The 14,810-nt window shown below is 46.6% G+C and overlaps 5 protein-coding genes across 6 annotated transcripts; 3 read left to right on the top strand and 2 right to left on the bottom strand.

Moving 5' to 3' along the window:
* Positions 1-58: 58 nt before the first annotated feature.
* On the top strand, positions 59-2,115 carry GL218_08812 (uncharacterized protein; the record flags this gene model as incomplete). Of its 2 annotated transcripts, XM_033585621.1 has the most annotated exons (6): positions 59-147; positions 216-233; positions 290-343; positions 396-483; positions 550-1,566; positions 1,615-2,115. In XM_033585621.1, the coding sequence occupies 6 exons, from the start codon at positions 59-61 to the stop codon at positions 2,113-2,115; spliced, it is 1,767 nt and encodes a 588-aa protein (XP_033440165.1). The 2 variants fall into 2 exon arrangements, with proteins under 2 accessions (XP_033440165.1, XP_033440164.1); XM_033585622.1 differs by having other exon boundaries at positions 550-2,115.
* Positions 2,116-2,356: 241 nt separating this feature from the next.
* On the bottom strand, positions 2,357-2,935 carry GL218_08811 (uncharacterized protein; the record flags this gene model as incomplete). The annotated part of the gene is made up of 1 exon (XM_033585620.1): positions 2,357-2,935. The coding sequence occupies one exon, from the start codon at positions 2,933-2,935 to the stop codon at positions 2,357-2,359; it is 579 nt and encodes a 192-aa protein (XP_033440166.1).
* A 2,106-nt stretch (positions 2,936-5,041) lies between these two features.
* Positions 5,042-7,574, bottom strand: GL218_08810 (uncharacterized protein; the record flags this gene model as incomplete). Its single annotated transcript, XM_033585619.1, has 5 exons — positions 5,042-5,891; positions 5,947-6,326; positions 6,377-6,853; positions 6,907-7,419; positions 7,482-7,574. 5 exons carry the CDS (start codon positions 7,572-7,574, stop codon positions 5,042-5,044), a joined length of 2,313 nt encoding a protein of 770 aa, XP_033440167.1.
* Positions 7,575-9,376: 1,802 nt separating this feature from the next.
* Positions 9,377-11,628, top strand: GL218_08809 (putative zn 2cys6 transcription factor protein; the record flags this gene model as incomplete). Its single annotated transcript, XM_033585618.1, has 2 exons — positions 9,377-9,947; positions 10,010-11,628. 2 exons carry the CDS (start codon positions 9,377-9,379, stop codon positions 11,626-11,628), a joined length of 2,190 nt encoding a protein of 729 aa, XP_033440313.1.
* Positions 11,629-13,389: 1,761 nt separating this feature from the next.
* GL218_08808 (L-amino acid amidase) lies at positions 13,390-14,392 on the top strand (the record flags this gene model as incomplete). The annotated part of the gene is made up of 2 exons (XM_033585617.1): positions 13,390-14,048; positions 14,128-14,392. The coding sequence occupies 2 exons, from the start codon at positions 13,390-13,392 to the stop codon at positions 14,390-14,392; spliced, it is 924 nt and encodes a 307-aa protein (XP_033440312.1).
* Positions 14,393-14,810: the final 418 nt, after the last annotated feature.

Genomic DNA, 14,810 nt, shown 5'->3' with positions numbered 1-14,810 from the left:
TTGTCCTTTGAGTAGGCAGTGTCCCATTCCGGTGACGCGTAGGTCTTAAACCGCCAATATGGCTGGCGGTACCGGCCAGAAGTTCACCACTGCTACGACAGTTATTGCTGGTGTCTTCTCTTTGGCAGCCACCTTAATGTCTATCGTGTAAGATCTAACTGTCTGCTTATCTCTCTTTAAGTTAATGTAGTAATGCTGATATGTTACTAAAACAGCTCGATATGGCTTCAATTGTATGCCCATCCTACACTCCTAGTCGTGCTGTACAATAAATTAAACGCGTATACAGAAAGAATTACCGGAAGCCTCTCTTGCAGCGATACGTCGTACGGATATTATTGATGTGAGAAAAAAAAAAAATAAGCATAATGTTGTACACCTCTAATATTACTCAGGGTTCCCATCTATTCGATAAGTTCGTGGGTTAGTATGGTGTCGTTAACCGCGGCAGCGTTTCTAGATCCTATAAGAGACATATACGAGGTATGAATGCGACTCTATCTACGGATTCTTAAGTTCTGAACACTAGTCTAACTTGCTAGCAAAAAGGCCTTCACCATCTACACTTTCTTCCAACTCCTAATCAACTACCTCGATGGCGAACGAGCCCTTATAATAATGGCACATGGCCGCGCTCCTGTGCATCATCTGTGGCCATTAAACCACCTCTTCCCGAAAGTCGATATTTCCGATCCATACACATTCCTTGCTATAAAGCGAGGAATTCTCCAATACGCATGGCTTAAGCCCATTCTAGCTCTTGCAGCGATTATCATGAAAGCAACAGGTATATATCAGGAAGGGTATATCGGGCTTTCTTCAGGCTACTTATGGAGTGGTATCATATACAACATCAGTGTTACTGTCAGTCTGTACTCTCTTGGGCTGTTTTGGGTCTGCATGCACAATGACCTAGTACCTTTCCGACCTGTGCCCAAGTTTTTATGCATCAAGCTCATCATCTTCGCTTCCTATTGGCAAGGATTTTTCCTTTCCATCCTCGTTTGGCTTGGGGCCATCCCGGACGATGTTCAGGGGTATACTTCGGACAATCTAGCAGCTGCCATCCAAGATGCTTTGATCTGTTGTGAAATGCCTGCGTTCGCCGTGGCACATTGGTACGCCTTCTCTTGGCACGATTACGCCGATAACACACTCTCGTCTGCCAGATTACCCGTCAAGTATGCGGCGAGAGATGCTTTTGGTATTCTTGATCTTATTGAGGATTCAAAGCAAACGTTTAGTGGAGACCAATACAGCTACAGGCTATTTGATTCTAGTGGAAAAGTTATCGCACACGAAGACTCAAGCTCCCGATTTGCAAGATTAAAAGATGGGATGAGATATAAGCGAGGAGGCGAGGCAAAGTACTGGATTCCTAAACCTGGAGAGGTTAGAGGGGAGCTAAGTGCGAATACGCCGCTCTTAAATTCCAACGGAGGGCCGAGCGGTGCCGGCGATCCAGCGCCAAAGTATAATCATGGCTCCACCGACGAATCTACATTAGACCCCGACGATGAGAGCCTCTACAACAGAGCCCGAGAGTTAGAGTTTGGAGATTGGAATGTAAGTTTGATTAACATGTTTATTGACGCATTACTTATATCGTTTCAGTATCCTGTCATCACCGCAAACGTGCCAACAAGAGAGCGCTGGCTCTCGACGCATCCAGATGTGTATCAATCGCGTACCGGAGCTTGGCATGCAACTCGATCTCTCTCATCCGAGAGCCTCAGCAACAGGCCCCCGGCAACAACAGCCTCAAGTACCGAAACCATAAAGAGCAAAAAGAAGAAAGGCAAGCAGAAACAGACTAAGCATCTGCCTAAACCTCCCCCAGAGCCAACGGCTGTCGCTGCTGAGGAGTCCCAGTCGAAGGGTCCGCTCGGTGCCCCCATACTATCAACCTCCGAGCCTCAAATTCTAGAAGAGGAGGCCGAGGAGGAAGATCTAACATTCAAAGTAGGAGAGCCGACACCTGACGAAGTAACCCCTGAAGGGCAGGAAAGCAACCAATGGGGTAATGATGAGGCGGAGCATGATGCAACCAGTCCAGTATTCAGCGCCGGAAACGAGGATGAGTTCCGGAATGTTTGGGGTAGCGACCGTTTGTGATTTGTATAGTACATTTTTTGCGCCGTTATTAGATACCCTGGAGTTCATACGCGGCTGTTTTATATCGGTAGGTACCTGGGGTATACAGAGCATATTACACTATTAAAATAAGTTTCAATATCATCATTTTGGCTAGTCGAGTAGTTTTTTCTACCTGTTCCCTGACCTAGAAACGACTTAGCTTTAAAGATCCCAGAGTGAAAGATTAAGTGATACGATATACTAGTGAAGCTGAACAGTATCAACCACCGAACTCTGACACCCGCACAAACTCCCACCGCGAAGCCTCTGTCACCGTATTAGTCTCAAACAATTTGCCGTCCGTTCCTCTAGTACTCATAGCCATCAACTTCCACCAATCCATCGCGAAGATATTACACCCCCCAGCCTCGCGCGGCCGGATAAGCAATTTCTCCCACCCATCCGGATTCCGCGCCTTCGCCTGAAATCCGCCCCAGCCGTCCCGTCCTAAATAGACCCCCGACACCGTCTCCCGGAAGGACAGCCACCCGTCGTGGCTCTCGCTACAGTGCCATCGCCAGCCCCCGTCTATACCGGTGTCGGCTTGTAGCACCAATTCTCCGCCGGAAAGGGACAGGGCTTTTCCCGTGTCCAAGTGCCGGATCATGTATGTCCCGCCTGCTTCGGGCGCGGACCCGATGCCCCCGTCTGTGGAGAAGGGTGCGGGGAGGGGGATCGAGGCGAGGTCGGCTGGTGATGTTGTGTGTGTGGGCGTGTAGACGCCGGTTGTGCCGCTGAGCGAGCTTGTTTCGCTTTGGGTTCTTGTGGTCCACGCGTCCATTGGGGTTGGCTTGGACATACGGAGCTAATGTCGTATTCCGTATCTAGGTAATAAGATAAGTTCGTCTAGTCGCGTGTCTAATACTTGAAGTTTTACAGAGTATCTTGGTTGTGGTAGAAGAGTAGTATTGATCGCGTTTGTCGAGTAGGCAAAGGTAGATCCCATAAAACTAGATCTGCGGGCATCCGAGTACATACAGCCAATCACTGGTAGATATGTACATTTATGATAGGTCAGTTTTTTTCAATGCAGCCGATAGCCATGGCCGACGTCCCACGATGTCGAGTAAACTCGTCCTATCATAATAAAATAACGCGGGTTTAAGGATAGACTGAAACTAACCGGGGAGCGATACGGTGAGCTGGAGATGTCTCGTATAAGATAATTGGCTAGGAACGAAAGGTTTGGGTCTATAAGCGCCGTCCTTCATCGACTCGGCTTTTACATCGTATATTACAAACGGAGTAGTTCCAGCTTAGTTTTCTATTATGACAGGCATACTAGTGTAAAGATCATTGCAACTCACATACCTATACCTACCAAAAGGTTTATAAAAAGAGGACATCAATATAGCTAAGCTCCCCCAATCTTCATCCTTAGGTAGGCACCCTAAAGCTGCCCCTTAATGTTTCCGTTAGATGATAGCCTGATACCTCTACTACTTTCTTTACTGACGCACTGCCCAACATATCGGTGAAGTGGCGGTTTGTAGGTAACCTAAACACAGTGTTAGAAAAAGTATACATAAGACCTACAGCGCTGACACAAAGTATCTACGATATCTTCATGCAGCTGTGTATATTAAATAAATAATAGATCACCACATAACGTATCAACAAGAAACAATTTTTAGTTTTAAGATAGTATATACTTCTCAAGCTCATCAGTCATTTATAAATAGTAATACACCAAAGAGACACCCACAATAGACTTCCGGAAGATAATTACACCTCGAGATCTGACAAAATTCGGGACAGACGAGAACTTAAATATCCCCGCTCAGTGGCTTGATAATATAGCAGCTATGTGCACAGATTAAATTAATTATGAAGATACCGAAGTTGTCGAGGCTGGTTTGCACAAAATGCAGTTAGGAAATACCAACGAGACCTTACGACGTCTAGAGCTCTTACAAACCGACAAATTAGTTACGAATATTACGACTCACAGTTATCAATCAACATAATAGTCTCCAGGAGGATGTCACACCAAACTCCAAGAACACCTAAGAAGCCCCAAGGTACAAAGAGTAGAGATAGAATAAATCCCATATCTACCTATCACTTGTTGGTTAGAATACCAGGCAGCCAAGATCACCCCAGGCGGCTAGGATAACTACTGCTAGAGTCATTGGACAATATGCATCGCGAGGAAATGCAAGTAAAATGCAAGATAACCAACATACATATTGAGGAGGCGGTTAGGACTCAAGATACGGATACGCACCTTAGACCGTTTACAAAAGGTAAGCATCGATTCCTATGACCCTAGAAAATTGTTAGAGATAATCTTGAATATACGTCCCTAGCCTTGTTACACTACCCCCTAAATACACCGAAATACAAAGTTATCAGGCTACCAGTAACATCAAACATTTTCCACTTTCTGGAAATACTTGGGGAAAGGAAAATGCACAATTAGCAAAGAGAGGGTCTAACCCAGATGCTAATCTTCCCGGTGACATGTATAGAAAACTAGAATCACCGGCTGGGGGGGTTCTCCTTCGTTTTTTATTAGACAATAGAGCCTTGTAGAATTCTCCGTAACTCGTAACACGTAGGTTAGGTACCTAGTTTGCCTGAGGTAGCGCTGATATAAATCTTAGGCACGTAGCAGTAACAATTCACTTCCAACCGGTGTCTCACATTCAACCCTATCCCGAAGCATAGGCTAATCTGGAGAAGCTGTAGTATCAAGCGACAAGACTAAACTCAGTAGTTGAAACACGACGTCAAAGTATTTAATTCTAAGCTCTAGCCGATATTTATGGATAGATACCTAAACATGTGTATATACACACCAATTTCCCATATATACAAGAATCAAATTTCTCGCTTTTCATAGCTAGATTATACTCTAAATCTGCCGGCCCTCTAACCTCTCCACATTGATCATGAACCACCCCTACGACTCCGTAGCCGGACTCGGCGGCGCATCTCCAGTCGCCCAATCAGCCGGCTCCGGCCCTAGAACAAAGTCTAGCGTGCCGCCCTTGGCAAAAACATCCTCCCACGCAACCCACGCCTTATCCCAATTCTCGCCGTTGACCTTAAGCGACTGAACGTAGTAAGACTGAGCGTCGCCTCCTTCCGTATTAATCTGCAACTTATTCCCACCGCCGAGGTCGATAGTTAGGTCCTTGAACCACGGGGATCCGATGAGGAAGGTAGTCTGGCCCGTCATGGGGTATAGACCAATGATGGACCACAACAGCCACGACTCCATAGCGCCCGCATCCGAGTTCCCCGGAAGTCCGCCGGGCGTTGGTGCGTAGTAGCTATCGGCGACGTACCGGCTGTGCTTGACGCTGAGGTCCTGGCGGCCGACGTAATTGAAGAGGTACGGCGACGTGAAGCTGGGCTCGTTACCCGGGTTGAAAAGCGTGTGGTTGAACTGCGAGTTACCGGAGCTAACGCCACCCTCGAAGAACTTCTCTAGACGCGCGGTAAACGTGTCCTTGCCACCCGACAGCTCGACCAACTTGTTGATATCGTGGTGCGCGTTGAACGAATACTCGATTGGCAGCGCCTCGTAGTAGTCGTCGCCCCAATAACATCCGCCGCAGCTGAGCGGGTCCTGGTCCTTAAAGTTACCGTCTTCGTCAATCGGACCTAGGAAGCCCTTGAATCCTAATGCTTCTAGGTCCGGGTTCCATTGGTTGCGCCAGTTGCGAGAGCGGTTAAGGTATTTCTGCGCCTCTTCGTCCTTTCCTAAACCCTTGGCTACTTGGTAGAGGCCGAAGTCATTTCCGGCACTGTGGGTTGTTAGTCTAATTTCTTACTAATATATAGGATTGAGGCATTGCCTACTATTCGATGGCTCGGCTGACAGAGCGCTTGTATTTTGTAGTAATGTATCCGCGATCTATCCAATCGGGTAGGGCACCTCGTCCTTCCTTAGTAGAGGCAGTCTTGTCTCTAGAATCGTTGTTGTTCGGCGGCACCGTCTCGGCATCTGTGACCATAGCGGAGAATGCGTCGTCCCAATTGATAGCACCACGAACTCCCTTTACGTAAGCGTCTGCAAGGATATTGTCTGCATTGGAGCCTCCTTGAGTTGCACCGTTGAAGAATGAGGATCGCGCGTCAGGTAAGAAGCCGTCATGTCTCCATATATCAACTAGAGAACGGATGAATTCCTCGTATACCACGGGCTGCAGGATATGCAGAAGAGAGGTTGTGCACCGGAACTGCGACTGGTTAGTTACCAGATGCCGACGATCTAGAGAGTGCAACTTACTGTGTCCCAGAACGTAAAAATATCATCATAGTAAGGCTCGCTCGACGACCAGAGCGGATTCTCTCCAGTCTTGTTGCTGGGAATAATGGACATGTGATACAGAGACGAGTAAAGAAGCTGAAGTCTGGTTGTGTTAGAGACATCTGTTGTGGTGACCTTTGATAAAATTTGGCTGTTCCAAGATGCCTTAACGTTGTGTTCCAAAGCTTCTCGAGATGTCCCGACAGGAATTTCTCTGTTGACATTTTCACAAGCCTGTTCAGGTGAAATGAACGATACTCCTACCCTTGAGGTGACATTTGTGCTATCGAAGGTGAAGACAGCGCCCAATCGGGCATCAGAGTCTTGCTCGGAAGCATCGCTGTAGTCTACTAGGTCGTCACCTGTTGAGTCTTTACCCAAGAACGTCTTAAATGTTGCTGACTGATCGAAATAGCCACAGAAATGAACAGTCCACTTCGGGGCACGGTTCCAACCCTAGGGAAAGTTAACTTAAACCAGTGTCTTCCAATTGGGTTTGATAAACATACATTATCATAAGAACCAGATCCTTGGTAACGAACGCCATCATCCGTTCTGGACACCGAAATATTGCCTCCCAAATAGTTTTGACCTAAACCTTGACCTCTGAAAGATGGAAGAACATGAGAAACATCGACAATAACATTTGTACCGTCTGCATTACCCGGGAATTGGTATTGGAACAGACCGGCTTTACCAGTTGCTCCTAGTTCCACGGTAATGCCATTTGACAGGCTTGACTTGTAATAGCCGAGTCTCGCATCATCTGCCTTGCTTCGGCTAATGCCCTGGTCGGTCAATGGATTGTCAATTGAGCCCACAACGGGTAACTGGCTGATAACTCCGTATTTAGGTGCACCGCCTGTGCCACTCTCGTGCAACAAACTAAAGCCGGTGAAATTTCCATTGGACTGATATCCCGAATAGCTGTCGGATCCGGTGTATAGATCGGGGCCCAGCTTTACCATCCCGAATGGTAAGCTAACGCCGGGAAAAGTGTTACCCCCATTTACGGAGCCGGTCTTTGGTCGGAATTATTAGTTCAGGGACGCTCTCGGAGTGTATACTGATTCGGGTTACATACAAATGGTAATACAAACTGACTCAGTTCTTGAACTTGGAATTCTTTAGCTTGAGCAAGTGTTAGGCCCAGCGCCATGCCTGCGGGAACGCGCATTTTGTCAGGGTGACCTGGACGTTGAAATTGTTCGACAAAGTCCAATATCGACACGAATAAATATCGCAACATCAAGAATCCAACATGCTAGAATCAGGTAGTCCCCTGGGTAGAACTGAGAATTACAAAAGTAGAGACTGTAAAGAATGTATAGTACTCGGTACGAAGAGTACGAATAAAATGAACGAATAATAAAGCAGTTGTCTAAACAGCGTAACGTTCCTATTATGGCTCCTGATGACGATGACATACATAGATCCTAGGAGCTACCTAATTTTGGACTTATGGAACGGGGCAACCAAGCCACGGCTCCTGGAATCCTACCGGACTAAGCTTGACTAGTTTAACTAGGCTGGACATTTCCACTGAGTAGGAGATGATTGCTGCTGCTATAATGTTAAACCGGGTTCACGGTGAACCCTGTATCTGTCTCGATTGTATTAGGTATTATTATGAAAGGGGTGGAGCAGCTTTGACGAGGCGCAGTGAAGATCACAACCTTGTCATCTTAGAAAACCTTGCTGAAATAGGCTTGGCACCTGAGCATAGGGCTGCTATTTCAATACCTCGACTTGTTGTACTTGACAGTCTAAACTACCTAATCAATAGGCTTGTTCTACTTCTAGACGAAGTGTCAAAGACTTTTAAATCGATGCGATAAGTAGGTAGTATAAAGTCTTAAAGATGACCTATTTTTCTTAGTTAGCATAGTTATAGTTACTTGAATATCAAGTGCTGAGTGTCTTGTTATTGGGTAGCACATGCTAGATTCTCTTTGATACCTACCTAGGTAGCATACACACCTCTTCATCCCAACTTTCGTTAGGTTAGAGAATAGCATAGGGTTATGCTAGTTTCCGATTTCCGTTGACCTTGTAATTTGAAGGTTTTGATTGACGCCTTGGTCTCGTCCGGTCTTGTCATCTGAAGGATCGTGTTATTCAAACTTCTAGTCCTTTTGTGTAAATCTTAAAGTGGTAGGTATCCCTTGTAATTTAATATAGTAGTATTGCATTGAATGTACCTGGTGTAATAGTTTATTATATGCGGAGAGGCTCTTGTCCACTAGTAATACAATGATCTACCAATCAAGGTGATTATATCGACCAGGTGCGTAGAGTCTGCGCAAGCCGATATCCCGAATGCTAGTTTATAGAATTGTCAAGTTGTTATGAAATAGATGTTAAGCGCGGGACAAAACTTGTTAACTACAAGGTATCTTTGGTATTGGCCTATTAGCCACAAAGACCTATGGGAAAGATAATGGGAATTTGCATTGTGCCATTATCACCGCTATTGGAATATCTCTTATAGGTAATACTCAAACTGTCTTAATACAGAGATAATAGGGGTCCACGTACTTCACAATAGGAGAGCCTTCAAGGATAGAAGGTGCCTGGCCTAAGCGACTACCTCAGATATCTACATGTATTTTCAGCGCCTGCACGATTTATATGTTCATATTTAGGTGTGATCGCGGGGTAGCTTCCTAATCTACATAATACATTCCAATGTGTATCGTACCTTCTTTGTAACCCCACGGCGCTTGCTGTTTGATTCTAACCTTAGAACCTTAGGACCTTATGTACCTGCCTAAGTGGGGCGGCGACTTGAGACGAACTGGGAAGATCCCTTACCGTCCCATCAATTAAAGCTCCCCACCATCTATTCATCCTCCCGAAACTCTTACCTCTTTCAATTCGTCGGGCCGATCGATTTTCCTTAATCAAATCTTTTTGGACTCACCGCACAATTCTGCCATCTACTCGAACCTTGAGTGACGACATTGTCAATCCGACAAGATGGGCCGCAAGCCCAATCCTATAATTCTCGAGTTTTTCGAGCGCGGCGCCAAATTGAACGACAATAGCAATCGATATCATCATACCTGCAAAGCTTGTGGCGAGGATTTCCCTAAAGGTCGCATTGACAGCCTTACGAACCACCTAACGAAGAAATGTCCTGCGATCCCTGAAGCCGACAGAGCTCACGCGTGTCTTACCCTACACGGCATCAGCAATGGCTCAAATAGACCAAGATTCGAAGGTCTTTTGCACACCGGTCCTAACCATGGCCCCTTTCCCGGCCATCTTCACGGCTCTTCTTCTATGACCTCGCTCGAGCAATCCCAGAATCAGATCTGGACACCCCTAGAAACCCTTGCTGAAGTCTCTCGTCAGATTGAGGCTAATGAGAAGCACGACGATCATGTCCCGACTACGCAAGACCTTACAGCCGAAGCTGTTCAAACAACATTAGCTGCTGCCGTCGTACCTATCACAGCTACCGCCAATTCTTTCGAGGTCCATGAGCAGTTCACTTTGGAGAACCCGCCGACCGGTCTAGACAACCATTCACATGAAGATATTAAGGGTATGACCTCAAGTAGAGTTATAGCAATAAATATGTATGTTAACAACTATTTTTTTTTACAGATATCGATGTACCGCAGAAGCCCCTCACCGCAGAGGACAGGCTGAGGCAAGCATTCGAAGAAAGAGCGCACGAATTAGAAGAAAGTGCTATATCGCCTACTCATTCCGCCTTGTCAGTAGCCGTAGCAGCAACAGCTCGTCTCAACCCATCTCTGTTAGACCCACAGCTATTGACCGACGAAGACGTTCCCGAAACGCCCACCCACACCCAGTCTACGGAGATGCTAATTGACTACCCTCCTTCGCCTGAGAGACAGCACGCACCGCCGAACACTAATGAATCTGTCACTCCTTGGGACGGCATGACATATATGCCTGAGGATATTCACGCTCCTGCAACAGTCAATGATCATGGTCAGCACTTGACAGCAACTCTAAATAGGGGTGGCTTTCGTATGGATACAAGCAATACTCTCAATGGAGCTCGTCACCGCCATAGCCGGGCACGATTCGACTCTGGTCGCCGTAAGGAGGTGCAGGAGGTTCGTCGCATTGGAGCATGCATTCGCTGTCGCATTTTACGCAAGACGTGCTCGAAAGGTACACCGTGCAATGCCTGTAAGAAAGTTCTTGCACCTCGAATTTGGCGCACTGGATGTGTACGGACGAAATTGTCTGAGCATATCAACCTGTACTCGGCTGGAGTACAGGTTGTTATGACTCAACGACGAATTAATGGTTACAAGGCCAGTCACAATTTCCAGAGTGCCGCCATCGCACTTGAAGTCTCGCACTTCCCAGAAACCGGACACAAGATTGTCTTCCAAGTTTTACAAGGAACTCCCAAGGAGAAGGACAACGGGCTTCCCTGTGACGGTAATCCTAGACCGGTCATCTTGCTTGACAACAACGAGGATATTCCGGGAAAGGTTGAAGCCTATATGCGCGAAACTCTTGACGAGTTCATCCGCCGTGAGCCGTCTCATTATGTACGAGTCACTTTGCATGCGGCCATCATGGTCGTAAACGATACCAATGACGAACTGCTCAAGAGGTCTCTGGAACTATGGGGAATTGTTGAGATGATGGACCGAGAGCGCCAATGGACAATGTTGGCAAAGTCTTCTAAAGAGGACGTCAAGGACTATTTGATCAAGGATGATTCCGACTGCGAAGCTTATACCAATATTTGTATGCAGCTCACTGCTGCAGCTGAGCGAAAAGCGTGTGCCGCTAGCCAAGTCCTACTGAATGATATTCAGAAGCATCTGCAGGACGGTAAGGCCAGGCTTGGCTTTCCCATGTTCCTGACTGTCATGCTCTTCCTCAACTGCATGGAGAAGACTACCTGGGCGTTTAAAGCGTGGAATGAGGAGAACCTTCTCCCCAAGTGGCCATTGGCGAAAAAACCTGACACATACACGAACCAGGGACATGAGTTGACTGAGCTGCTTAGAATGCTGCTAGTTATCCGACATATCCTTCCGAAGACCATGGCCATGAGCCCTGACTCGCCTCTTGTGGCCAACGAGAGCGACCCAACGGTCCAGAACTATTTCCACAACCTCAATGTCACCACTGCTTACTTGGAGGCGCGTCGTGATCAGAACAACTTCCAACCGACAGATTCACGATCTCTCGAGTTCTTATTCTGTGCGCCTCTCTTGCTCAACAACTAAGAGCCTCTCCTAGTCTTACATATCACTCTCCGTTATAGGACGCATTGCATTTCACACAGTTCTTGTACAAACTTTTCAGTTGCCTATAGGCATCTAACGACTTTCATACGCACGTTTCGGGTATACAGAATACGATGAAGGGAAATTAGGAAACAAATCATCACGATTCATGAATATAGACCCATGCGGTATACACGATTATACGACTGCACGATTAATACAACTTGCCGACACTGCGCGCTGTGTGCGCTGTGTCTTCACACACATATCTCCCACAAAGTTCTCAGCACTTCCATCTTCACCAGTTCAAATGGGAATGGAATGAACAATTAGATAAAAGGAAAAAAAAACCTTCCAAGAGAGATCTCTTTTGTCTTCTTTTCTGACGGAAAAACAGCACGTCTCACGACACGGATGGTACTTAGGTAGCCCACTCTGGAATCGGCGTTTCACGAAATTTCGGCATTCTCATACAAGACTTTTTGCATGCATGGAAAAAAAGGCAAAGGGATTTTCGATATCGTTTTTTCTAGACTGGACAAAATACCCCCTCTCCCTCATGTTCAGATGAGGATGACGCACGTATCTACGATCATGGTCAGGTGTTAAGGGTTGGTTTACTATTTGCTTTTTGCTTTGAGTTTGGTCCTTTCTTGTCTTAGCACTTAGGTCGGCAGGGGTAGAGGCGAAGACACATATTTGTCCTTTTAGGTCGCCGATTCGCCTCTTGACAATGTAACCCACGATTTTGTGAGAATTTTGGTAAATTGTGGTGATTATAACTTGTGATATTGTCTGCATAAATTATTTATTTCCCTTCTTTGATGGTTAGACTGCCACCTACACTAGATATTAAGCCTTCATGCTAGGATTTTGAGTGACTAGATGAGATAATATCGTTGAGGGAGAGATGGTAGGTGGTTTCTAGCTTATTAGTATCTATCCTTAATACCTAGCCGCCCTAACGTATTTAAACCCACATCTAATTATGATTGGAATGTTCATATAAGCTTCGTTGTTGATAGCCCCTATATTTAATTGTATGAAATAATAAATAGTGTATGTATCTTGATATATATCATTTTTTAATAAAATAGGAAAAAGGAGTCTTTACTGGCCATCTGAGAAGAGGTGATTATGCCACTTGAACCGTATATATACCTATATATACCTATATATACCTATATATATATTTTATTTAAGACAAGCTGCAATCTCATCATCGTGGAAGTCCCAATGGACGTCCTCCTCATCCTCGAAGCTATTCAACGCTCTCCGCGCAAACGTTGCATTCCTAGGCACAGCACGCTTCGTCTTAGTGCTGACGTCCAAATTCTCTCCTATATATCAAGGCTCATTAGTAAGTAACCTAGTTATTGCAAGGCGCCGGTATGAGTTGTTGCCTAGGTAGGTATGTAGTTTTGTTTGTTGGTAGTTCAGTCTTACTTATAGCCTTGTAGATTAGGCGTTTGCCACCAACATACATACACCCCTTGTATCCCCAGTCTCACTGGAGAGGATATAAGTGAGACCCCTCCATCTGCACGATTATCGTATTTCCATAAGCTCTTAACTAAGGCATCTTTGATGGTGGGAATATTTTATTAGTATTTAGATAGTTAGGTACCTACCTCTATTAGGAAGTGGGATATAGTTGTTTCTTCCTTTTCCATATACATATATCCTACAGATTCCACCCCTGTTCATCCTATTGCCTTAAGTACCTAACCTACCTAAAGTACGGTCTAATCTAAACCAGTAATGTCATCCTATATATCGGTAGAAGGGGAAATGGATTGGGAAGTCCCAAACGCCGGCAAACCTTGCAAAACTTGGTACAGGATCATCGGTAGCCTTGACACAGCTCTACCACCCGTGATCGCGCTCCACGGCGGCCCAGGGTCCGGCCATAACTACATGGTCGCGCTGACAGATATCCACGAGACGCGAGGTGCTCCCATTATCCTATACGACCAGATCGGATGCGGCCACTCGACGCACTTCCCCGAGAAACTGGGCGACGAGGCATTTTGGACTGTCGACCTCTTCGTCAAAGAGCTGGACAAGCTGATCGACCACCTCAACCTGCGAGATAAAGGCTTCCACCTCCTCGGGCAGAGCTGGGGAGGCATGTTAGCTGGGACGTATGCATCCCTACGGCCCCGCGGTTTGAAGAAGCTAGTGATGTCGGGTTCGCCTGCCAGCATGCCGCTCTACCGGGAGGCGTGCCAGCGTCGTCTTGCCCAGCTGCCGCCGGACGCACAGCGTGCCCTCGAAAATGGCGACCATGAGAGTCGAGAGTACAAGGAGGTGTCTACCGTTTTCTTGAGAAGATTCGTCTGTCGACTAGACCCGGTGCCAGAGCCGATACAGCAAGCTTTTGCCAATATAAAGGAGAACCCTGCTGCATACAAGACTATGTAAGTTTTCTACTTCCATTCCCACCCGAGTAAAGACCATAACCCCCTTTGAACGCCAATCTTACTCTGGGTTCTCTAGGCAAGGCACATCTGAATTTGCCACGGTCGGTACTCTCAAAGACTGGGAGGGCTGGAAAGACGCACATGACATTGAAGCAGAGACGTTGCTCCTGAACGGGAGACACGACGAAGTGATGGACTTTGTCATGGAGCCCTGGTTCAGGGTCATCAGCAAGGTTAAATGGGTCACGCTTGAGAATTCGAGCCATACGTCGATGTGGGAAGAGCGGGAGAGGTTTATGCAGCTTTGTAGCGAGTTTTTGTACCCTGAGATTGATATTTGATGCACGCTGTATTTGCCACAGTATAAGGAAGCCTGTTATCTAGAATTGCTATAAAGTCTAAGGGCGTCTCCGTCGTGACCAATCATGGCCGGAACTATAACCTCGCATTTCCACGACAACGACACCACACCGACGCCAAATTACCAGAAGGATCGCTCTACACCCCCACTCCCCATCGCAGACATCATCGACGGCTAGACGAGCGGCAAGTCCAAGCCCGAGGGTGGGATACCGGCGGACCAGTTTACCGCGCACGTCGGCGCTGATGTCCTGGGCAGCGGGAAAAGGAGGCCTGGGTCTAATGCGGGATCTATCAAGCTAGCCACGACGTGGTTTCCCCAGTCTTTAATAATAAGCTAGGAATTCCTTTCTGTGTCTCCTTTCGAGATATGATATTGATAAAATGATGTCTATAGGA

This window comes from Daldinia childiae, assembly GCF_008694065.1.
Source record: "Daldinia childiae strain JS-1345 chromosome Unknown Scaffold14, whole genome shotgun sequence".
NCBI lineage: Eukaryota > Fungi > Ascomycota > Sordariomycetes > Xylariales > Hypoxylaceae > Daldinia > Daldinia childiae.
Note: the sequence above shows the minus strand (reverse complement) of the source record. Positions and strands in the feature narration are given on the sequence as shown.